This window comes from Xenopus laevis, chromosome 6S (assembly GCF_017654675.1).
Source record: "Xenopus laevis strain J_2021 chromosome 6S, Xenopus_laevis_v10.1, whole genome shotgun sequence".
Lineage (NCBI taxonomy): Eukaryota > Metazoa > Chordata > Amphibia > Anura > Pipidae > Xenopus > Xenopus laevis.
In genome coordinates, this window is record NC_054382.1 from 95,969,687 (window position 1) to 95,993,580 (window position 23,894).

General features: G+C 38.4%; 1 protein-coding gene across 2 annotated transcripts in view; it reads left to right on the plus strand.

Moving 5' to 3' along the window:
- The first annotated feature begins 2,065 nt into the window (after positions 1 to 2,065).
- taf4b.S (TATA-box binding protein associated factor 4b S homeolog) overlaps positions 2,066 to 23,894 on the plus strand; it is a 40,177-nt gene continuing 18,348 nt past the window's right edge. Inside the window, exons 1-9 of one of the 2 annotated variants that reach the window (XM_041567854.1) lie at positions 2,066 to 2,699; positions 6,001 to 6,077; positions 6,718 to 6,825; positions 7,268 to 8,026; positions 8,545 to 8,667; positions 8,902 to 8,991; positions 9,856 to 10,095; positions 11,034 to 11,157; positions 12,048 to 12,144. In XM_041567854.1, coding sequence (XP_041423788.1) covers positions 2,396 to 2,699; positions 6,001 to 6,077; positions 6,718 to 6,825; positions 7,268 to 8,026; positions 8,545 to 8,667; positions 8,902 to 8,991; positions 9,856 to 10,095; positions 11,034 to 11,157; positions 12,048 to 12,144 — 1,922 coding nt within the window. In that variant the 5' untranslated portion in view covers positions 2,066 to 2,395. Of the gene's footprint in view, positions 2,700 to 6,000; positions 6,078 to 6,717; positions 6,826 to 7,267; positions 8,027 to 8,544; positions 8,668 to 8,901; positions 8,992 to 9,855; positions 10,096 to 11,024; positions 11,158 to 12,047; positions 12,145 to 23,894 lie in introns of both variants that reach the window. The other variant, XM_018223677.2, reaches the window with a different exon arrangement.

Below are 23,894 nucleotides of genomic sequence, written 5' to 3' on the forward strand. Positions count from 1 at the left end.
AATAAACCCTAATTTTGTAGACAGTTATAGGTAATATATGGTGTTGCTTTTACATGGTGCTAAAATATTATCTTTAAAAATAGCCTTTAATGGAGCTCCATATAGATGTTCTCTGGTCCCTGTCTGTGTTTCAAATGAGGGGTGGGCGTGTCCTAACAGTCCCTGCCAGAAGCACAATAGGAGTCATACCCCAGTCATTTGACTTGTGCCCTGCACTTTAGGATGGAACTACTTTCTGGCAGGCTGTTATTTCTCCTACTTAATGTAACTGAATCGGTATCAGTGGGACTTGGCTTTTACTATTAAGTGCTGTTCTTAGATCTTCCAGGGAGCTGTTATCTTGTGTTAGGGAGCTGTTTTCTCGTTACCTTCCCATTGTTCTGTTGTTAGGCTGCTGGGGGGGGAGATATCACTCCAACTTGCAGTACAGCAGTAAAGAGTGATTGAAGTTTATCAGAGCACAAGTCACATGACTGGGGGCAGCTGGGAAACTGACAATATTTCTTGCCCCATGTCAGATTTCAAAATTGAATATTACAAAATCTGTTTGCGCTTTTGAAAAATGGATTTCAGTGCAGAATTCTGCTAGAGCAGCACAACATACCTCCCAACTGTCCCGTTTTTAGAGGGACAGTCCCTCTTTTAACAGATCAACCTGCTGCCCCTCATTTGTACTGGAAAGTCTTGTTTTTCTCTCCACTGAACAGCCAGAAAAAGAAACAACGTTTCTAACTTAATTGGCTAGAACAGCTACAGCAGGAGATAAGATAATGTTGTAACAATTTTGAGATAAGAAAATAAGTAATTGTAACAAGATAAGATAACAGGTACCTTGGGAAACGTTAGACTGACATTAGAATGCATCAAAAAAATAAACACCAAGACAAATAAAAGTTTAAAATTGCAACGCCTTTATTAAGAAAAAACTTACCAAAACTCCACTTCCGTTCCTGTTCAGAAAAGGCGACAGGGCGACCATCCATTGTGCGGCGCTGGATTTCTCCTCCCTGGCTATCTCTCCTGTTGTGCTGACAGAATGTGTAGCGGCTGCTGCATCAGGGAACGCTATATTGTACACATCACCCCTGCTCTCAGCAGGGAAAAGGGCACCGGGCTGCTGTTATTGTCTGGGCTATAATCCCACTGGAAGACACGGGCCAGCTGAAGGATCTAAGCGCTGGCCCGGGTTCTCTGTGCTCATCTGGGAGTCACCCTCTACATCGCCCAGCTATACAGGAGCAACTGGTATCCAAGGACTGAAAAGGAAGATTGGCACTAGTGTTGCCACCAGGCCGGTAAAACACCAGCCAAGGCTGGGGCCGGTATTATAAATTTACCGGCAATGTAGCTGCCGGTAAATTTGTAATACATCAAACAAATGCCCGTGGCCTGCACCCAGCCTAGTAAAAACTAACCTTTTTGCTGCTGGCTTGAGTCCAAATGCGTGCAGTGGCTCCACCCCCTTTGACAGCACGACCGGCCCAGCCAATCACGCGCCATGGATCCACCCCCTTAATTGTCGTGACATGCCCCTTTGCAGCCAGGGCCCGCCCTTTTATTCCCGCCCCCTCCACCAGCCGGTAGAGATTTTTTAAATGGTATCAACCCTAATTGGCACTAAGGGCACCGGCTGCTGGACTTCGCAAGTTCAGGAGGGGGCAGGAAAGAAAAAAGACAGCTCACACTAGCTGCTTAGCGGTTATGCGGACTGAGAACCCGTGCCAGCGCTAACCCGCGAATCCTGCACCGTGTCTCCCACCTTATTTTTTGATGTATTCTAACGATTTTTTTAAAAATTTTTTTTGATGTTACTGTTCCTTTAAAGGGCAATTCACCTTCATTGCCAAAACTGGAAGATAAAAAAAAACCACAGAAATATGTTCAAACTTTCATAATGAACATGGCAATCAGGGGGTGTGGCCACAAAAATGGGCGTGGTCAATTCCAGCACTTTTTTTTTTTTTTTTGGTCCCTCTTTTTATTTCCAACATGTTGGGAGGTATGCAATTAACTGATGCATTTTGGGGGGGGGAGATGTTTTCCCATGACAGTATCCCTTTAAGAAGTTGAGTCTTGGCGGTCAAAGCCAAAAGCGGCTCTGAGTGTCCAATCAATGGTTAGCATTCCTCCGCCTAGCCCAGGTCTGTAGTTGTGCGCCTGCGCCGCGTGCACATGGCTATATAAACATGGCCGCTCTTAGAGCATGCTGCTAATTAGGGGTTGTGCATTAGCACTGAGGGGAGTGTAGTACAAGATAGCGATCATGAGCACTTACTAATAGGCTGCCTGTCATTTTCCTCTATAAGCAAAGCGTCCCCACTCACATAGTTATACATTTGTCGCCACTGGTGGGCTAGAGAGAATCGCAAATATGCTGACAGGCGTGTAAGGGGTGATGCACACTAACCAAGGCGCCACAGCAGCTCCCGCCCTTCCCTGCCATGGGGTTCCAGCTCCAGGACGTTCATCCCTGTTCTCCCAAACATTCCCGGCTGCGCCCTCTCCTGATCTCCCCGCCAAAAGCGTTCAGACTGCGGTGAGCATCGCGCTTGCCCCCGTCTCCTCCGCGCTAAGCAAAGTGGCGCCAGTTCTTGTCACTAGCCAAGCCGCCAAAGTAAGAGGTGGCCTCAGGATGACAGCCCCGCAGCAAGTTATGGCCGCTAAGGCTCCACAAACTACAGCCATTCAGATCCCCGCAGGTAAGAAATGCCGATTGTGACTGGGCAGCTGCCTGTCCCTCATTCAATGGATTATACGTGGGTGGCACCACTCTCCAGGCACCTCATGCTCATAGTTTTGTTCATCCGCGAACATCACGTGTTTCCCTTTATTTTATCTCTTCAAGCAGAATTCTTGTACTATCACTTTATTTGTATGTGAGAAATACACAAGTCAACCATCTTTTCCTCATGTGCCTTAAATATGTCAACCCACTGACCGACCCACAAATACTGATCAATAATGGCGTCCATTTATCTGGGCGGATATGACGCAACCCACGCCTGAATGGTTTCTATGAAAACGCCACAAACATTGGCATATGGTTTAAATATCATCATTGTTAGTCAGGAATAAACAGCCACCACATTGGTGACAGAAACTGCTGATTGTTTCAGGGTCTAGTGAATGAGATGTGAAAAGAGCAGTGCCCCATGAGATGTCATTATTTTGTCTTTGATGGGCTTGTTATGCCTTTATAGTTTTAAAGGGGGATCGCCTTTAAGTTAACTTCTAGGTTCGGGTGAATTTTCGAAGTACAAAAAGTTTGAATTTCGAAGTAATTTTTTGAATACTTCGACCATCGAATAGGATACTACGACTTCACTTCGACTTCGATTTGAAGTAAAAATCGTTCGACCATCCGATAGTCTCTTTAAAAAAACTTCGACTTCATTACTTCGCCAACTTGAACCTGCCGAAGTGCTGTATTAGCCTATGGGGACCTTCCAGAGCAATTTTCTAAGTTTTTTATTATCGAAGGAAAATCTTATGATGAAATAGTTTGAATCGTACTATTCGAAGTAGGATCGGAATACGATCATACGGTGAATTAAATCCTCCGACTTCGAATGTCGGAGGATTGTATTCGATGGTCAATTTTCGAAGTATTTAACCCTTGATAAATCTGCCCCTTATTACCGTATGTTATAGCATGGCTAGTTGTAATTAGTTCTTATTTTTTTCAATTGGTTTCTTTTTTTTTATATATAGTTTTTTTGAATTATTTGCCTTTTTTAAAAAAAATCTTTACAGCTTTCAGTTGGAGTCACTGTCTGGCCCTATCTAACAAAACTAATGCCCTGTTAGGATACAAATGTATTGTTATTGCTATTTTTTTATTGCTTATGTTTCTATTTAGGCTCTCTCATATTCCAGGTAATTAGGAGCCTAGCAACTAGATTGCTGAAACTGTAAACTGCAGAGCTGCTTAATAGTATGATAAATAACTCAAAAACCACAAATAATAAAAAGCCACCTGCAAATTGTCTCAGAACATCTCTCGACATCATTGTAATGTAATCAAGTTAATTTAAAGGTAAACAAACCTTTTCCTCTGCACTCTGATGCTCAAAGTTAACAGTGGGGTGCACGCAGGGTCGGACTGTGGGGCACCAGGGGTCGCTACTTTCCTCCCACCCAACACAGTGGCAAAGAAATGGATATCTCTGGCCCCCGTCCCGGTCGCGAGGCGGCGCTAATAGAGGGTTTCGGTCGACAAGGGCCAGGGGCCCATCTGGGTTTTTCCCGGTGTCCCACCGGCCCAGTCTGACCCTGGATGTACGGCCAAAAATAGCATGTATCAAAAAGTCATAGACGCAACATCACTTCCTGAAGGTTTAGTTTATTTCTTTTTATTGACACATTGTACCAAAAGTGTACATATTTTTTTTGTTTGGATTTTTTGTAATAGATGAGTTTGATTATTGGGATGTACAGCAATTACTTGTTTAAGGACTTAACAGAGCTTAATAAAAACTTTGTTTTAACATTTTTACAATTTCTTTGCTGTAAAATGTGACACTACTTTATTAGGCCCCTTATCCCATATTACATGAAAGTTTCATCAGTTGCAGTGACTTACAGCAACTAATGAGATATTCTGCTTTAAACAAGGGACTAGTAAATGCTTCCTGACGATTGTTACTATAAGAGGCTAGAATTTTTTTTATTAGAGAACCCCCTTAGAGTGCAGATAGACAGGCGGACTGTAATCAAACCAAATCAGTCATGTGAAATAAACTTTATTTTTCAAATGTTGTAGTGTGATTGGATGTAACACAATTCAAAACACCTCTTAACTTGAATTATAAAATAAAAAAGTGTGCTGGTTATTTTAGATCCAACCAATTACAAAACCTTACACAGAAGAATACAAAAAATCTACATGTTCTTCCTGTTTATAAGTATAAAAGGCATTATGGAAAATGGATTCTTGGCTGGAGGAGCGCTGACTTCAATGTTTCAAGGGTCAGAACCAGCAGTGAGAGTCAGACAAATACTCGTTTCAGTTGTAAGCACATTTCCTGTAATCATTGAAAATGATCAGTATTTTATTTTGGAAAATGCCTTAGAATGCCAACATCTTGCATTACGGTAAATCTATCATTTTGGATTTACATCCCCTTAAATAGTTCTATTTAAATAAACATGTCACTAGGTGAAATATTACCATATAAGGAAGCTCCCCAGCTTCAGTTTTCTATCTTACATTCTCCCCTTTCCAGTCTCTTGAACCACTATGTTTAAATTGTCCAGAAAACCTTAGACCGTGGGCCCACTTTCCAAACTATCATTCCTCCTCTCCTCACTCAACCTCTTTATTCTCCTAGTCTTTTATATCTGCTTACTATATGCTTACAGTATTAAGCATTTTTTCCCATAAAGAAATAGGGCATGACCATGAAATAGGCTAAAAGGTTAGAAGCAAGAGGGCCCACTGACACCTGGAGTTTTCCTGGAATCCTGGTGGGCCATTCCGACACTGTGCGCTAAATACAACTTGGGGATAAAGTAATTCAGTCAAGAAAACTTTTGGTTCAAAGTACGTTTCTATGAACCATTGCAAGCAGGCCTTTGCTTTTACAATTGGGTCTTTTTTGAATTCTCTAATTCCAGGTTTAATGATGATGAATAAAGCAAAACTTCTGTAATGTCAGAGTTCGACTCCTCTCTCGCTGGGATCACTGCTGAATACACAAAGAAGCACTGGCATGCTATGTGTTATAGCAGTGTGAAGGTGCAACAACTGATAATGAGAGCCACAGGGAGCATTAAAACTGGGACTAACCTAGCCTTTTTGATCATGCCCACTTTTTAATGACATGCCTATCTTTTAAAGCCATGCTCAGATAAAAGCGTATGCTTTGGCAGTTATTTAAATCGAAAAGTCCATCAAACCCCTTGTAGTTTCCAGGTGACGTCTTGCTCAGATTTTTAAGAGACACTTATTTAGTGCACAATAACGAATTTTCACCTGCTTAATCAGTCTTTTGTTTATAGGAACAGTTCTTGTTAGAAGCAGCACAGGACAACTCATGCTGGTTTCTCAACAAACCTTGGCCCGGGCCCAAGCACAGGTACAAATTGCATATTCAACACCCCCTGTATGCATATATGCCACAATAATGTAGATATACTGCCCATGTTGTATCTCTATTTATTCATTTGTATTATTTGCAAAACAAATTCACAAATCCAGGCAACATTTACTATTTACAGGCAGTACTTTACCCACTGTCAGCGATGGCCAACATATCACCGGGAGGCAACAGTAATAGTATCAAAGTGGCTTTACTGTAGCATACTTACATAAATAAATACATAAATTCTGTAGTGGGTGTGCAAAAATGAACGCGTTTCGTGTCCCTGCACCCGGACACTTCCTCAGAGTTCTGGTTGCAGGGATAGGAAACGCGTTCGTTTTTAAACACCCACTACAGAATTTACCACTAAGTATACTACAATAAAGCCACTTTCACATAATTACTATTGCCTCCTGGTGATATGTTGGCCAGCGCTGACAGCGGGTAAAGTACTGCCTGTGAATTGAAGTCTTCGGTGGAAGTTGTCAAAGCCCGCAAAAGCTGCGGCAGACGAGGTGAGGCTGACAGATTGGCCTGAGCTCCACCATTTTCGCGAACTCTTTATTTTCCGGTTAACATTTACTATTTGCATATAATGAACAGTCTTTTATTTATTTTTTATGTTCATTTCCAGAATCCAGGGGCCCAGGTACTTACAAATCTCACAAATTCAACTGTGAAAACAACACCGTTGACAACAATTTCTATTGCACCAAACTTCCAGAGAAGCCCTTCTCTACAGGTTTGTGTACTTTATATTTGCAGTGTAAACTAGTATTAGTCTTGTTCAGAAAACCAAGCAATTTTGAAGCATTGATTTACTTTTTTAAAACTATAAGTCAGGAGTTATAACTATAACTGGCCAGGGGTCACCCCTAAGGCCTAACTTGTCTCTCAAAATTCTAAGTCAGTGGGTTTGGTATGCGCTTCTGTTGCCTCCTCACACACCCATCTGCCTGAGTCTTTTTCAGTAAAGTATAGTTTTTGATCTAAAAAGCTGATGCGATTTATGTATATGAAGCACAGATACTCCAATTTTTACATAAAAATGAATGTCTTGTGTACCTAATAAGCACATAACAAATTTGTGTATAGGAATATTTTACACAGAATTGTATGGGTAGATTGCAGATCAATTTGCCATTAAAAGTAATGGTCTTGATGCTTACTTTTATGTTTATTAGACTTCATTGGCAACGAACAGTGTGGTTAAAGTGACTCCATCCTTGGGTGCTAGACAGAGTGCTCCTGTTTCTTCACCTACAGTTGTTCGAATATGCACGCCTTCTGCAATCCAGACAACAACATCTGTCTCCTCCACTCAAGGAGCTTCTACAGTAGTGATTAAAGCTCCTGGCCCAGCAGTCAGGGCGCTAACAAATATTTCTTCCACTTCTGCCACATCAGTGTCATCTACAGGCTCTGTGGAAATTCCTGCTACCTCAATTATGGGTCCTGGTACATCATCTATAACTGTGCTACCCATTAGTGCATCTACCCCAGTAATTACTCCTATTACAATGAATACTTGCACTTCTGCTGTGATCCCATCAGCTAGTGTAAAACCTTCAGTGTCACAAAATCCAATTCAATTATCTTCGGCTGTCTCCGTAAGGACCACTTCCCCATCCAGTATACCATCAGTCAAAATTTATGCTCCATCTAGCACTCTAGCAACATCAACCTGTGGCTCAGCCATCAAGCTAAAAACAACTAACCTTTACATTACAACTACTGCTGCTGGAACTTGCAGCTCAGTTTCTACATCTAATACAATACAAGCATCTTCTGTAATAACACCGGTATTGTCTGGAAACTGTGTACCTCAAGTAAGGCCAGCTCAGGGTCTGGCAAAGGCTCTTTCAGGAGTTCCCAATGGGGTGCCTACTATCAAATCTGGACCTCCAAAAATGACTCAAACCACAGCAACTCAAAATTCCCCAGTAAGTATGTGTGTATATGTTTAAGCAGCCCTATACAATTAGTGCACATTATTAGTACAGACAGAGGGACAAACATCCCTATAAATGAAAATATATGAGATAAAGTGCCATGTATTAGGAAAAAGAAGTATCTGTCCTTTAAATCCAAAGATATGGCTGTATCTGTGCTGTAGTGTTCTGATATTACAGTTCTAAATTTCTGATATGTAATATATTTCATTATTGAGACTTCATTCACCAAACATGAGCATAGTGCCCTTGCTTGAACATAGGTCAAGGGCTGATTGAGAATTAGTGGAATGCATATTTGCATATTTTAACAGCTACCTGCTGGTATAAATGGCTACCTCTTAAGGTTCTGAGATAACATTATACATACTTTTATAAAGCTTTACTGTTTAGAATGAACAGGTGGACATTAGGTACCTCAGGAAAGAATTTCAGTAGTTATCAAGGTATGTAGTTTACCATAGCAAGGTATGTAGTTACCATTTTAACATATATCTTTTATGTGGCAGGAAATATTAGACAACGTGAAGAAATGCAAAAACTTCCTTGCAACATTAATTAAACTGGCATCTAGTGGGCCTCAGTCTCCAACCATGGGGCAAAATGTGAAGAATCTTGTCAAGAGTCTACTAGTAAGTGTTCTTGTTCTTCAGTAGAGTACGTTCTTTTTAATTATCTACTATAATGTCTTTCTTTGGGGAATGTATACTGTTAGTCAGTGTTTTAATGTACATGTTAATCTCTTCTATAATTTCTCTACCCTACTGTTCAGATAATTAAATTGGGAATATATTTGCTATCTAGTTTTTAGCGCATATGTGCTGGGGAGATATTTACATGCAGTATCGTTTTCTCTTTGGTGCCAGGACTCTGACATTGAGCCTGAGGAGTTTACTGCAAAACTGTACAAAGAGTTAAAGTCTTCTCCACAACCATACCTAGTGCCATTTTTAAAGGTATTTATGCTTTATATTACCTGTGGTGTTAAAATGTATGGATATGTTTTTAGCATGTTGCTGATTTTTGGGTTTAAAGATTTGATGTTACGGGGAAAGTTACACCATTTATAAATAATTCTTAAACTGGGAGTAGCCGTGATTACTCTGGAGGTAACTTTATCCCAAATTCTAATGTAACAGTTACAGTATTAAACATAACTTTTTTTTTTTTTTTTAAACTTGATTTTTATTGGATTTTCAATATTTATAGCAATGTCCGTTATATATACCAAGTATGCGCCATATTGCATAGTGTACAGTGAAGAGAGAAAGGAAACAAAAAGCAAGAAGGGGGGAGCATAAAAGGAAAATACCTGGTAACATTTTGTCATTTAGAAAGGCAGAACAACTGGACAAAGCAGGCATGTCATTCCCATTGCTCATTCCCATTGCTCATTCCCATTGCTCATTCCCATTGCTCATTCCCATTGCTCATTCCCATTGCTCATTCCCATTGCTTTTCTTAGAGGTGGCTTAGAGGCTGCCTGTTAAGCACCACTGTTCTATTACACCTTTTAATTAAATAGCTGATGCATTAAATAGCAGTGAAATCGCTATATAAATAACAGAAGGTAAAAATGATGCTAAACATAGGTTAATTATTATTCGAGGAGTATTGCTGTGATGTGATGCTTATATTTCTCTTTATTTGATGGCTCTAGAAAGAAGCCAGAGACCGCCAGCTTTCTTTAGATCGTGTTCACTGCAATTTAAAACTGACAGGAAAAAAATAGGAAATATAAATATTAATAATATTACCTGTTTTTCTCATCATTATATCTATTTATTCCATCCAATTCTTTTTTCATTGTAAACTATTAGAAAAGTTTACCTGCTCTACGACGACAAATGCCTAATTCACAAGAATTTATTATGCAATGTGGGCACCAGACTCCTCAAGCAACTAACTCCGTCTCTCTTGTGAAGATTATCCCAACATCATCTTTGCAGACTGGGAAGCAAGTTTGTAGCACAACAATTAATGCAAACAACATAAAACAGCAAACATCAACTACAGCTAAGCCAATCAGCACAGTGAAGACCGTAAACCTTAAACAAGTGGTAATTGAATTTTTCTATATATAATTTCAGGCTATTGCTGCACATATTAAATTACACAGGTTATGTTTGACACAAATTATATATACTTTTACGCATGTTTATTGTGGTTTGTGTACTGCTGTTACCAAAAACCCTGCAGCTAAATCTGCAGTCATTTGGTTTGAAATACACAAGTAGCCTTGATTCTTAAAATCTGCATGATTAAAAGAACATTCACAAAGCCACATCTGTTCTCTTGAATATAATGCTTTATGAAATAAAACTGCAGAGGAAAACCTTGCAGATTTTACTTCATGACATTTGACTAAACTGCAGTAATGATGAATCGTGAAATGTATGTCTTGCGGTAGATTAGGCCTGTGTGTCTCAAAGGATTAGAACCATCTGGACAAGTTTATGTTGTTAGATATTAATGTAAACAACTGGTGAATTTTCTTTTTGTCATATCAAGACAATAGTATGCTTGAGGTTTTATGAGCGTGATGTGTGGAAACTCTTGACTAGACATGGATGCCTGCAGCACTATTGGGTTAATGCAGGGATCCCCAACCTTTTGAACCCGTGAGCAACATTTAGAAGTAAAAGGAGTTGGGGAGCAACACAAGCATGAAAAATGTTCTTGGGGTGCCATATAAGTGCCGTGATTTGCCATTTGGTAGCCCCTATGTGGATTGTCAACCTACATTGAGGCTCTGTTTGGCAGTGCACCTGGTTTTTCTACAATTAAAACTTGCCTCCAAGCCTGGAATTCAAAAACCAGCACCTGCTTTGAGGCCACTGGGAGCAACATTCAAAGGGTTGGAGAGCAACATGTTGCTCACGAGCTACTGGTTGGGGATCACTGGGTTAATGCATCATGTTGATAGACCTAAATTTGCAAAGGAAGGCATAAGGACCTGCTTCCACATAACTTGTATTTTTGCTTTTAGGTGCTTCAGCAGCCACCCGGAGGCACAGTAAAACAAGTTTCTCTTTACCAAAACTCTGGCCTTGCAGTTCAGAAGCCTGGAGAAAAGAGAGTTTCTCTCAATGCCCTAATTCATGCTAGTCACTTGCCACCAGGTATGAATTTTACATTTGGATGTACTAATGGAACACCTTTGTTCAGAAATGTCATCATGATTTTCATAGATATGTCTTGAAAGGGGTGGATATTAAATTCATAGAGAGTTTGTACAGTATGCATGTTTATCTTTATAGATTGAGCAATTATCATATTAAGATTATTTCAACTCTGCTTTGTTATGGAAATGATTGTAAACATGGGTCCACTTGTTTGATATCCAAAAACAGACTAGTCTGCATTTATGAAGGATTATCCCTTTACAACCAAGTACACAAAACCATCACAGTCACAGTTTCAGGTTTAGTTTCTCCCTAAATGTAGCAGCAACACATGAAAATGTCATCACCAGTCATGCTGGAAAACTATCCCTATAGAACTATGGTTGTAGCATTGGCTACATTTGGCAGGGTTTGCAGATGGTCTCATTGTGAATACATTTTTATATGACGCTCATTCCAAATGGCTGTGTGACACAGAAGAAGAGAATAGTAGAAGTAGCCAATGCAATGCAAGCCAGGAAATCCCGGAATACATTTTTCCCAGCATGAAGTAAAATGAGCCATGCCCTAATGAGAAGATCCAAACCTTCCAACAATCCAAAGGTCAACCTCTTGTTGTTAAATAGAACAAATGTACTTGAAACCCTTGAACAATGTGATATTTCTTCTACAAGCTTCTGTTTTGCCTGAGCTAACCGCCTCACTAGTCCATAGCCCATGGTTTCTGCTTTGTTTTTTTGATCATATTCAGACAAAATTGTTAATGGTTTGTTTCACTGTTATTTAGATATGTCTATGTGCCTTAATATTGTTTCCCAGAAATTAAATATAGATTATATATTTTAGATGTAAAGTGTAACTTGTAATATCTTTCGTTCCCTTTCAAGCTTCTATTGTGAAACAAATTGCAATCCCAGGAAACAAAGTTATTTCTATTCAAGCAGCCCCTCTACCCATAAAAGAAAGTGGCATCACAAGTTTCAGGTAATACAAATATAAATTAATTAATGCTGTTATGCTGTAAGAGAAAGGTGAAACATTGAAGATTGGGATTATTAGCCCTTAGTTTGCTTTGGTTTGGAACCAATTTGACACATTGCCAAACCACTGTTAGTAGATTAAAGGGTTATCCTTAAAATAATTGCCATGACGTAATGGTATGTGCCTTGCAAATATCTTGCTCCAGTGGCAACTGCAGCAACAGTTATTCCTACATTTCAGGGTTAAAGTAGTAGATGTTTAGCACCGGGTCGAGTAACCCATAGCAACCGATGAAATATTTGCTTTCAAACAGAGCAGCACTAAATGCAGCTTTTTGATTTTTATGAGCTAATAATTAATTTATTAACCTGTAGAAACCTGTAACCAGTCTTTAGAATTCTTTTAAAGGAAACCTATACCCCCAAACAATGTAGGTCTCTATAAAAATATATTGCATAAAACAGCTCATATGTTAAACCCTGCTTCATGTAAATAAACCATTTTCATAACAATATACTTTTTTAGTAGTATGTGCCATTGGGTAATTCTAAATAGAAAATTGCCATTTAAAAAAACAAGGCCACCCCCTGGGATAGTAGGATTCATAGTGCACACAACAAACCAAACTAACTATACATGATAGGTCACATGAGCCAAGGCAAGAGATGTAAAAGGCCAATATTTGCTTAAATCCACACCCACACACATATATTTACATACATACATACATACATACATACATACATACATATATACATATATCATTTCTTAGAGGAGGGACATAGGCTACCTACATTTCACTATATAGCTATTGATCATATCCCCCCTCTGTGGAGAGGGGGGGGATAGATCCAAAATACTACTCCAGAGAGAGGTATTCTGGATCAAAAAATTAAACACTTTGAAGCCTAATGGATTAAATGAACATTGTTCCCTTCTTTGTTTTTTGAGTCAGCGATAATGTTACTTTTGTATTAACAGGCTTTTCAATTTGACACATTAGTTATAATAGCTTGATTTGCTATGGATCTAAAGTTGTAACATTATTAACAAATTTTCAGCTCCACATATCTTCATGTTTTAAAATGTTGGTTCCTTTACAGAATTGACATTAAGAAGTTTTTTCCATTCAGACTCCTCCTAATTTGGTGAGGTTAGAGTTAACTGTCACATGACATCGTGGACAGCTTGTGAGTGGATGAGTGCTATGTTGTTTTAACTATTTATATCTGTAACATTTTACCAAGCAGTTTATGGTCTTGAAAATGGTCTTAGATACAGACCGAAACGTCGACCTGCTTTTTTAAATGTACTAAATAAAATGTAAGTTTTTTAACTTTTTGATGGAACACCTGTGTGCATCCTAATTTTTGGATTTTCTACATATTGCTGCTTGGGGTATGGGCTGAACTAATTGGATTTTTATATATATATATATATATATATATAGATATAGATATAGATATAGATATAGATATCGATATCGATATCGATATCGATATCGATATCGATATCGATATCGATATATAGATAGATATATAGATAGATATATAGATAGATATATAGATAGATATATAGATAGATATATAGATAGATATATAGATAGATATATAGATATATATATAGATATATATATATAGATATATATATATAGATATATATATATATAGATATATATATATATAGATATATATATAGATATATATATATATATATAATCTGTTGCTTAAGTATTCATTTTGGGAGTACAGTTTTCCTTTTAAGAGTCTGACTGACATAACAGGTGGTTATACACAGGAACATTCTGTATGCAAATTAAGAAAAGTCTATAATAGAGTGGGGTGGTAAGGTACCACCTTGTGACCACCCCAGTCGTTTCCTTCTTTTTGGCAGCCTGTGGTCCTAGTCTATAAAGAAATCTCCTTCCCAAAGCCTTTTGAGATTCATGGTCCTGGAATGCAGGCATGTACATCATTGGCCTGAAGGACAACAGGGTGCTGATGGGCATGTGTTGTTCATTAAAGTCTACTATGCCCATGTACTTGTTACAAAAGGAAATTGTTATAAAGCTGACTGACAAATATTGATTCTTTAGAATGTCTGCTTTGGCATTACACTGCCTGTGCCCAAAACGACGGGTTTGTAAATTAAATTTTAAAAAAAAAAAACATTTATTTTTTTGCACAAGACCTGTTAAGTGCTGTACTTCCCTGGAAGTGTGTAGTGGGACAACACTTCTACAATCAAAATCAGTCCGCTAGTAAAATAATAAAGGATTTTTAAACCTACATTCCTTGACTGTGCTGTTTACACCTTTGACCAAATTCACATTACTCAGAACATGAAGGTCTTAATTCTAATAGAGATCTTTAAAACTGAACATGAAAGGAAGATCTATGAATTCAAATGTATGAAGTCATTCAACACATAAAGACTGGGCCTTAATTTAGGGTCAGGTTTCATGTTACACTGTGACCTGACTGAAACCAGACCCCTGGACTATTTCCAACCCACCTTGATTACTTTTTTTATCTCTACAAGTTATCTGTAACTTCCTAATTTGTTATGAATACCTTTCAATGACCTTACAGTATATAAGCTGTGCCTTTCCAGCTCTCATTTGTATTTTGCCTGAAGAAGGGGCCTTGCAATGTATTATTATTGTGGCCAATATAGGTATAACTTCTACAATACCTTGTATTCCTTTGTTTTTGATTTCACATGCTAGCGTTCGGCATGTGGTGGAATGCGTGGACAGGTTATTGGGAGTGGTTGGGGAAGACCCGGCAGGCTTGGTACACATAGGTACCAATGACAAAATTAGAGGAGGTGGTGAAGTCCTCAAGAATGATTTTTATAAACGAAGCGTAAAGTTAAGTGCGAGAACTTTTAAGGTTATTTTCTCAGAGATATTACCTGTGCCATGAGCAACATTAAGAAGGTAGTGGGCAAAGGAAGGGAAAATGGAGGATGAGATTTGGTTGGGGGTACTGTTAAGGATAAGGAGGACCAAGTGTCATGTGTTCAATATGGTACCAGTATTAAATGTATGTTTGCATGTGCAAGGAGTCTGACTGGTAAAATGGGAAAGCTGGATGTGCTGGCGCTGGAGGGAAAATATGGTATGATTGGTGTGGCCAAAACATGGCTGAATGAGTCGCAGGATTGAGCAGTTAATATCAGCGGCTATACCATGTTTCAAAGGGACAAAGGCAATAGAAAAGGAGGGCAATATCTGTTGTTAGGTAGGATTTAAAAGCTAATATAAAGGAGGAGATGATGTTGGAAAATGAGGGGGCAGAAGTCTTATGGGTGGAGCTCTTAACCGATTGTCCAGCAAATTAATTGTAGGAGTATGCTATAGACCCACTAATATAAATAGGGAGGAGGAAGCTAAGCTCCTGATGCAAATAGAGGGCTGCTCTTCTTCAAAGCATTGATTGGGGCCTTATGTTTTCAGCTAAAAACACAGAACAGAAATGATGGTCATTTAAAATGATATAAAATCGTTACTGTTTTCATTAGCTACCCAATCATGCGACACATTCTTCTTAATTCCCTTAAGAAGTAAATATAGAAGCACCAGCAGTCACCCTATGTGGCTTAATATATAAGTAAAAAAGTTAATAGGAAAGTAGATTAATGCATTTAAAATCTACAAGTCTGTGGGGACAGAAGCTGTATTTAATGAATATAAATACTATAATAAATGTTGAAAAACCGCAATCCAGAAGGCAAAGATAAGAAATGAGGAGCACGTTGCGGCAGAGGCTAAGACTAACCCCAAAGTGCTGCTTTAGAAGGTGAAAAATGATACTTTACACTTCAATATTAGAAAAACAGTGACGCATAGAAAAGAGAAAGTAATTGGAAAAGTTATTTCTGGAGACAGAGACGTAACTAGAGGGGGGCGGGCCCTGGCGTGGGATTTGTTTAATTTATCCTTGCCCCTTCTCTATATTAGTGTAATACATACTAATCTAATCCTACTGGTAGCATCAAAGTTTGTAAAATTCCCATAGCAGCTTTAGTCGTTTTCTGTTCATCGCAGTGCAATATATACAAATATATGAATTAATACAATTAATTAATACAATATATTGTATTAAGCTTGAAATGCTGTGGGATCCATTTCACCTTGTCCAATGCCTTTTTATGAATTTTATATAGTTATGGATCAGCTCATCTTACTGCAATTATGTGTACTGTCAATTTAATGACAGGAAGCGCATGGCTGTTCACAGTTCTAAACTGTGCTGAAATTTTAATATTTACAGTTTACCCCCAGCCTATATTACTTACGTTTGTGATAACATTTTGGGATATATCAGTTAGCTTAATTTACTCTTCTAGGCTGCATTGGTTTTCAAGAACCACTAGAGGGTGGTAGAGGTTCATGGGACTATCCAACACTTAACTGGGCATTTCGTTCATTTTATATCCCCATCAGGGTGGCTTCAATTAGGTGTACTGCCTAATTTGAAATCATCTCCCAGGGGGCTCAGTTTAGCAAAGGAACATTGAAATAAGACAATAATACCTACATCTTATTATACTCGTTTAAATTTAGAGGCTACTTTGGGGAATATATTTGCTTTCTCCCTTTATTCATAGATGTTTTACGGCACAAATATGTGATAAAGTATGATTACAAATTTCCTGCTCTCTGGGAGCCGTAAGGAAAGCCAACAAACTTCATTTTGTTTGCAGACTAAGGTAAGGGTTAAAATCCTTCTGCCCATGTGTAATGGTTTTGTTACAATGCTTTAAGTGACCCTTGGGGCTGTTCATTAATATAGTATGGCGAGAAAATCTACTTTTTTTTTTTTATCTAAAGGTATAAAGTGCACCTTATCCATACGTTTTATGGAGATGCATACATTAGCAGGGCTACTAAATAGGCGTGTTTGAAGACAAGCCCGAGGTAGTGTTTACACATTTACAACTAGAAATGCCACACTTAAACAGAACAATAATTTTCAGGCTGCAGATGTAATTGCTACGGCCTATTAATTCTATAACTAAAAATGTTTTCTCTGGCTAAAAAAAAAAATGTCCTTCAAAAAAAAAATTAAAAACCGGAAACTTCTCGGATATTGTTCTTCTGGAAAAGCTGCATTGCTATTCTTTAATGGGATTACTGCTAGGAAAATACATTAAGCACCTTTAGTTTCAGCACAGGCTGCTTGAGGGCCTGGGATTCTCTAGGAAATATTGTCTGCAGTGCAAATGTTGCCTGAAGCCAACAGAGGATGTGTTTTTTTTTTTTTTTTTTCCTTCCTTGCAGACCTTGCCAATAATGTTCTTTGTTAACCAATAGACAATTTAGATTATTCAGAAGCAGTGTAGAAAGATTTTATAGTCCTGCTTACTTTTCACATAATCTTACTTGGTAACATTACTTGGTACTGGCCAGTGTTTCTGATGATACCCAGGTTTTGACATATTACATGCTTTATATCTGATATACAAGAGTTATATAATAAGACTGCTATTGAGCTGGCTCCTTTGCCTTGAAAAGTGTTCATATATTATTGACTCTGCTAATTTAGTAATGGGAAAAAATGGACTTTGGTAAGGATGTCTTAAAGTGGATGTACATAGGTAGATAAAAGTGGCCAACTGGGCCTCTCTAGACCCAATCAGTAGCTTAGTAAAGCATTTGGGAAGGACTGCCTGACCTTCTCTTGTCAAGTTGTTTTTATAACCACAACATTAAATTATTATTGGCTTATGACATTTATAATTTATTTTTTATTTTTAAATTACACTGTTTACACTGCAAATAATTCACTGTACAATATATAATTTCATTCCTGAACCAGCAAGTGTATTTTTTTTTTAAACTAAGAGCTAAAATTAAGTGAGATATAGACACCAATAAACGATAATGCAAATATATATAAGAACAGATGGGCTGGGGTGTCCACCAATAAATGAATAAATCTATATGCGCAACAGAATTGGGACTTCACCCATTGCCCATGTAGTTCATATATACTCGATTAGAATAGATTACACCTGAGCATGTAATAAAATATAAGGCAATATTTATTCAACACTATGCCAAAACACCTTAGCTAAAACCAATTAAAAATTGAGCAGCACTGCATGTTGAAAAGGGATCCCTTGATATAAATCTTTAGTTTATGCACTAGTCCAAAAAATACAGGTATGTATATAGACTACTATATGAAATAACATGTGTCCCTAAGGACTGGACAAGGCGGTCCAATTTGCCAGTTGGGAGAGGCACCCCCTGCAGTCCATGTGTGCTTAAGTATATAATACCGTATCAGTATTGTTGGGGGGGTGTACCTGCAACGAAGTCTAAGCGTACCCGGGGAGCCCAATAGTATGAGATTGGACTGGTCGTAATTAAGTCCAGATCTGCGGGAAAGGCGGAAAGGCCATCGCCCTATGTAATGTTTCAGTGAGATACTCGCATCTCCCAAGATAACCTGCCTTAGTAAAGCATGAAAGGTATTACCGACAGTGAAGTCCAATGGCATCTCCCCTGTGGCTCCGTGCAATAGCGTCTTCGCTATGGCTCCGTGTGATGTCAGCATTAGGTAGCAATCTTTCCGTAACAGACCTCCAGGAGGGGATCCCCACATCCGGTGCAGCGGTACGTACCTGTATTTTTTGCACTAGTGCATAAAATAAAGATTTATATCAAGGGATCCCTTTTCCACATGCAGCGCTGCTCAATTTCTAATTGGTTTTCGCTAAGGTGTTTGGCATAGTGATGAATAAAAATTTTTTTATATGCCTTTTATTTTATTACATGCTCAGGTGTAATCTATTCTAATCGAGTATATTTGAACTACATGGGCAGGGGGTGAAGTCCCAATTCTGTTGCACATATTTTTTTAGTTGTAATAGTGGTGTGCAGGCAGCCATCTCAAGTCATTTTGCCTGGCCATGTGCTTTTAGAAAGAGCCAGCACTTTAGGATGGAACTGCTTTCTGGCAGGCTGTTGTTTCTCCTACTCAATGTAACTGGATGTGTTGCAGTAGGACTTGCTGTTCTGTTCTTAGATCTTCCAGGGAGCAGTTATCTTCCAATTGTTCTGTTGTTAGGCTGCTGGGGGGGGTTAGTGAGGGGGTGATATCACTCCAACTTGCAGTACCAGCAGTAAAGAGTGACTGAAGTTTATCAGAGCACAAGTCACATGACTGGGGGCAGCTGGGAAACTGACAATATGTCTAACCCCATGTCATATTTCAAAATGAAATATAAAAAAATCTGTTTGCTCTTTTAAGAAATGGATTTCAGTGCAGAATTCTGTGGAGCAGCACTAACTGATTTTTCCCGTGACCGTATCCCTTTAAAGATTATTATTTGCTTAAAGGGACATATGGCATAACTGAAAATCCCTGCCAGTCTGTTGGTCAGTCATGAATAATATATGATGCTAGTTTCACTGTATGGCAAAAAAAATAATCATTATCTTTAAAAATATCGCCCCCCCCCTTATTAGAGCTATATATGCTATTGTGCCTGTCTGTGTTTTAAACTACGTCTAACACAGCGTAATTAGAACTAACTATAACCTCCCAAATTAATGAGCGGTACCCCATCCTCTAAAACTAATATCACTAAACGCTACATAATAGATGTCAATACAGAGGGTCGTGGGCAATCACAATATAGTTATAAATAAAATGAATACCTTTATTATGTGCTTGTTCCATAAAATCAACACCTCTATCTGTGTTTATATATTACACACATGAAATATTATCAACTATACAAATTTATTCTAATGGTCCCTGCCAGAAGCACAGTAGGAGGGAATGCCAATCACAGCCCTGCAGTTGCACAAGGCAGGATTCGGGTTCCTATTAGGTCAGCCAAGCTGCTGATTTGTTCCTGTCTTACAGTGCAGTGTGCTGGGTTCCCCTGCAAAGCCTGGGAAAGGAGGCAGCAGGAAGTGAAACCGATAGGGATTCTGAGGAAATTTTCAATAAATCGGCCCCAAGCACTACTTTTTAAAGCAAATTCCTATTATATTTAAAAGGGTATAATGCAATGACACATCCTGTTTTTTCACAATATGGCTCTTTAAAATGTTTCCAGTTTCAAGATTTTCATAAATATCGAAATAAAAAAAAATCTGTGTATTCCTTTATCACCCAGCAAGACCAATCCAAATGCAATGATGAGTGTCCGAGTGATCCGTTGCAATTGACTGCTGTTAGTTGGCCAGGGTTAAAAAGTAACAGAAGTCTGCTTTAGATATAAAGATGTAATTTATTATTGATATAACTTTTAGTGTGATCAGTCAGTGATATTAAAAGCCATTTTGTAACTGGCCTTTTTTTTTTTTGTGGTTTTTGAATTATTTAGCTTTTGTAAAGAAAATCTTCGCTTGCCCACATCTAGTACCCATACCAACTAACCAACAAAGGTTTACCGTACTTTTACAGGAACCACCAGCCCACACCGTACAAAGGCTACATATTATTCTTCCTAAATAATCCGCATTAGTCAACACTTTGCAGCAGATTTATCAAAATGGGAGCTTGGAGCTCATTTCCTATGGGATTTTGAGAAGCATATTTATTAAATGGTGATTTCTAACATTCACTGATCAATAAATACATCCAGTGAACTTGAAACAAGAAGACGGCACTTCTGGAATAGGATTTATTGGGGTTACTGCTGTAGAACCTTACGCGTTTCGGGAATGAATCCCTTAATCATAGGATCAATAAATACAATTGTAAAAATCCCATTGGAATGGAGAGAAAGTGGGGGAACTTTTCTTTGGTGCACGCTCTTACATATAAATCTGCCCCTTAGTCGGGTATCATTCTGGGTTTGGATCCAGCATGTGCATTGATCTAAAGTACAATAGTAGAGACCTTTGCACCACTCCAGCCAAAGTTTGGATTTGCTTCTGAGTGATGTGAAGCTTGTGTGTAGCTGCTTGTTTTTAAAAATAAAACTTGCTCTATGCACTATAGTTCTTATGCTAACATTCCTTCCAGAGTCAGCTTGGAACCCTGCAGTGAGTGTTCCAATGGAGGCAATGCATTCATGGAAGGGGTGTTCAGATTATTTTGGCCAAAAAGTGTTTCCAGATACTTTTGGCAACATAGCGAAATGTGAGATTTGAGTTTCAGGCTCGACGACCATTTACAAAAAAGGGACTGAAAACCATGAAGTGTGGAATTACAAGTGGAACTGCAGTAACGACATAAATCGCTTCACTATTCCACTAATAGTTCAGCAAATAAATATATATATTTGTTTTTTAAATCTTTCATAATAAGCTCTCTAAAAATGCTTGAAGCAGTGTGTAATTCCACACTTAATATGCTTGAAAACACAACAGATTTTCAAAGCCCCATACCCCTTGAGCATGCCAATACCAAATACGAAGTTTTATGGTGATTTCTGACTTGCATAGGTCAAAAACCCCCAGGAATAGAAAAAAAAACTTTCAAAGTTTCAGCATGCTTTAAATTGGAAGGCCAAACCATGTGGTTGATTCCAGTATATGTTTCTACAGTCTATTTTGTAGTAGGCACCCCATTGCATTCTACATTGTGGCATTTAACTAGTTTTAGTTAGAAATCTTTGTTTTTCAAGGGACAGTAACACCAACAAAATTAGTGATGTAAAGAATGACAATATAATGTACTGTTAACCTGCACTGGTAAAACTTGTGTGTTTGCTTGAGAAAAATATAAACAAGCTGCTGTGTAGGTATGGGGGGCAGCCATTCAAGCACAGGGCACACAATATATAACAGATAAGTTCTGAAGAATCCCATTGTATACTACAGAGCTTATCTGTTATCTGCTGTGTATCCTGTGCCTTTTCTCCTTTTTCAGCTTTGAATGGCTGCCCCCATGTATACACAGCATCTATAGCTGTGTTTCAGAAGTAAACACACCCGTTTTATCATTGCAGTGCAACAGTTTATTATTTATAGTATTATATTATTATTATAGTTTCATTACTTTAAAACACTTCTTCAAAAGATAGAGGACAATATCCCCCATGTGCATTTGGCTACAATTACAGGATATTAAAGGCAGTCCAAAAAAACCTTCTGAATACCACAATACCACATATGATTATCCAATGATGTAGCATATAGAGACCCCAAAAAATATAAATCGTCCCTGCAAACAAAGTAGATGCTTAAGCCATTCTGAGTTTATTTTTTGCATGAGACCTTTTAGGGATGCACCAAATCCACTATTTTGGATTTGGCCAACCCCCGAATCCCATTCGGCCGAATACCAATCCGAATTTGCATATGTAAATTAGGGGTGGGAAGGGAAAACATTCTTTACTTCCTTGTTTTGTGACAAAATCTCAAACACTTTCCCTCCCTGCCCCTGATTTACATATGCAAATTATTTGGTTCGGACGGGCAGAATGATTTGACCAAATCATGCTGAAAAAGGCCGAATCCTGAACCGGATCCTGGATTCAGTGCATCCCTAGATAATATTTACTTTAGTCTCCTGCTGAACGGCTAAATTCCATGGCACTTGGGCTGCATAACTATATCGAATGTCTGCCCTTTAATGTGGAGGATGATACTGCTAATGGGTAGTGAATGCTGGACCCCTTTTAATCACAGTAATGGTACAGGTATGTGATCCATTATCATGAAACCCATTATCCAGAAAGCTCTGAATTACAGAGCCATTGACTCCATTTTATCCAAATCCAATTTTTTTATGATTACTTGATCCAAACTAAGATATAATTAATCCTTATTTTAAATAAAACCAGCCTATTGAGTTTATTTAATGTTTATGTGATTTTCTGGTAGGCTTATTGTATATAGATCCAAATTATGGAAAGATCTGTTATCCAGAAAACACAGGTCCCAAGCTTTCTGGATAATGGGTCCCATATCTGTACTATAACTGCATCAAATTAGGAATGATACTTTTGAATATATTTGGTGATGGTGCTGTATGTTTGAGACCCTTACAATGTGCCCACCATCCACCCTCAATAAGCAAAAGGCCTGTGGTGGGTACATATTTAAGGAGCTGATGTGTTCACAGTCGTGAAAATAAATTGTAATGCTTACATGAACCTTTCAGGTTCCAATTTCTAGGAAGGGGGAGCTTCTCCATTTAAAACAGCTGTCTACTTTTCTAAATTTAAGGTTCCCTGCCCAATATAGTATGTGTGTGTTCCATATTGCTTGCCCATGACCAAAGTGCCTTATCTGTTTCTAATTAAACTGATAAGTGAACTAAACCATCTGGGCGGTACATAAATAAACTCTGTAGTTCCCCTAAGAGCTGCCAGTCAACTCTTAAAGGACCAGATGACAAGAAAGTAGAATCTATGTAGATAGAGCCTTTATTTAGCCACACAAGGATAAATATGGGATTTTAAGTAAAATCTCAGACATGTGGCAGGCATGCAATCCCTATATTTTGAATTGTATATAAGCTGATGTACCCGGTGGTGAGCCAACACAGGCTCCTATAAAATCTGTTTAGATCAAATGATAACCGGGCTAATGACCAATTGCAATATAGATAGCACAAAATGTGAGATGATAGATAAAACTACTTTTACACAAGGTCTACTACCCCTTGGGAGGCAATCAGTAGGTTCCTGCTTATCTGTTTGAAAGCAAACATGTTGATTATGTGCTATGGGTTGCAACTTTGTAGTAGACTCTGTATTCAATTTGACTTCCTGCCTGTGTCCTAAGAGAATGTGAAATATATTGTTGACATTTCTTAGATACCAGTGCCTAA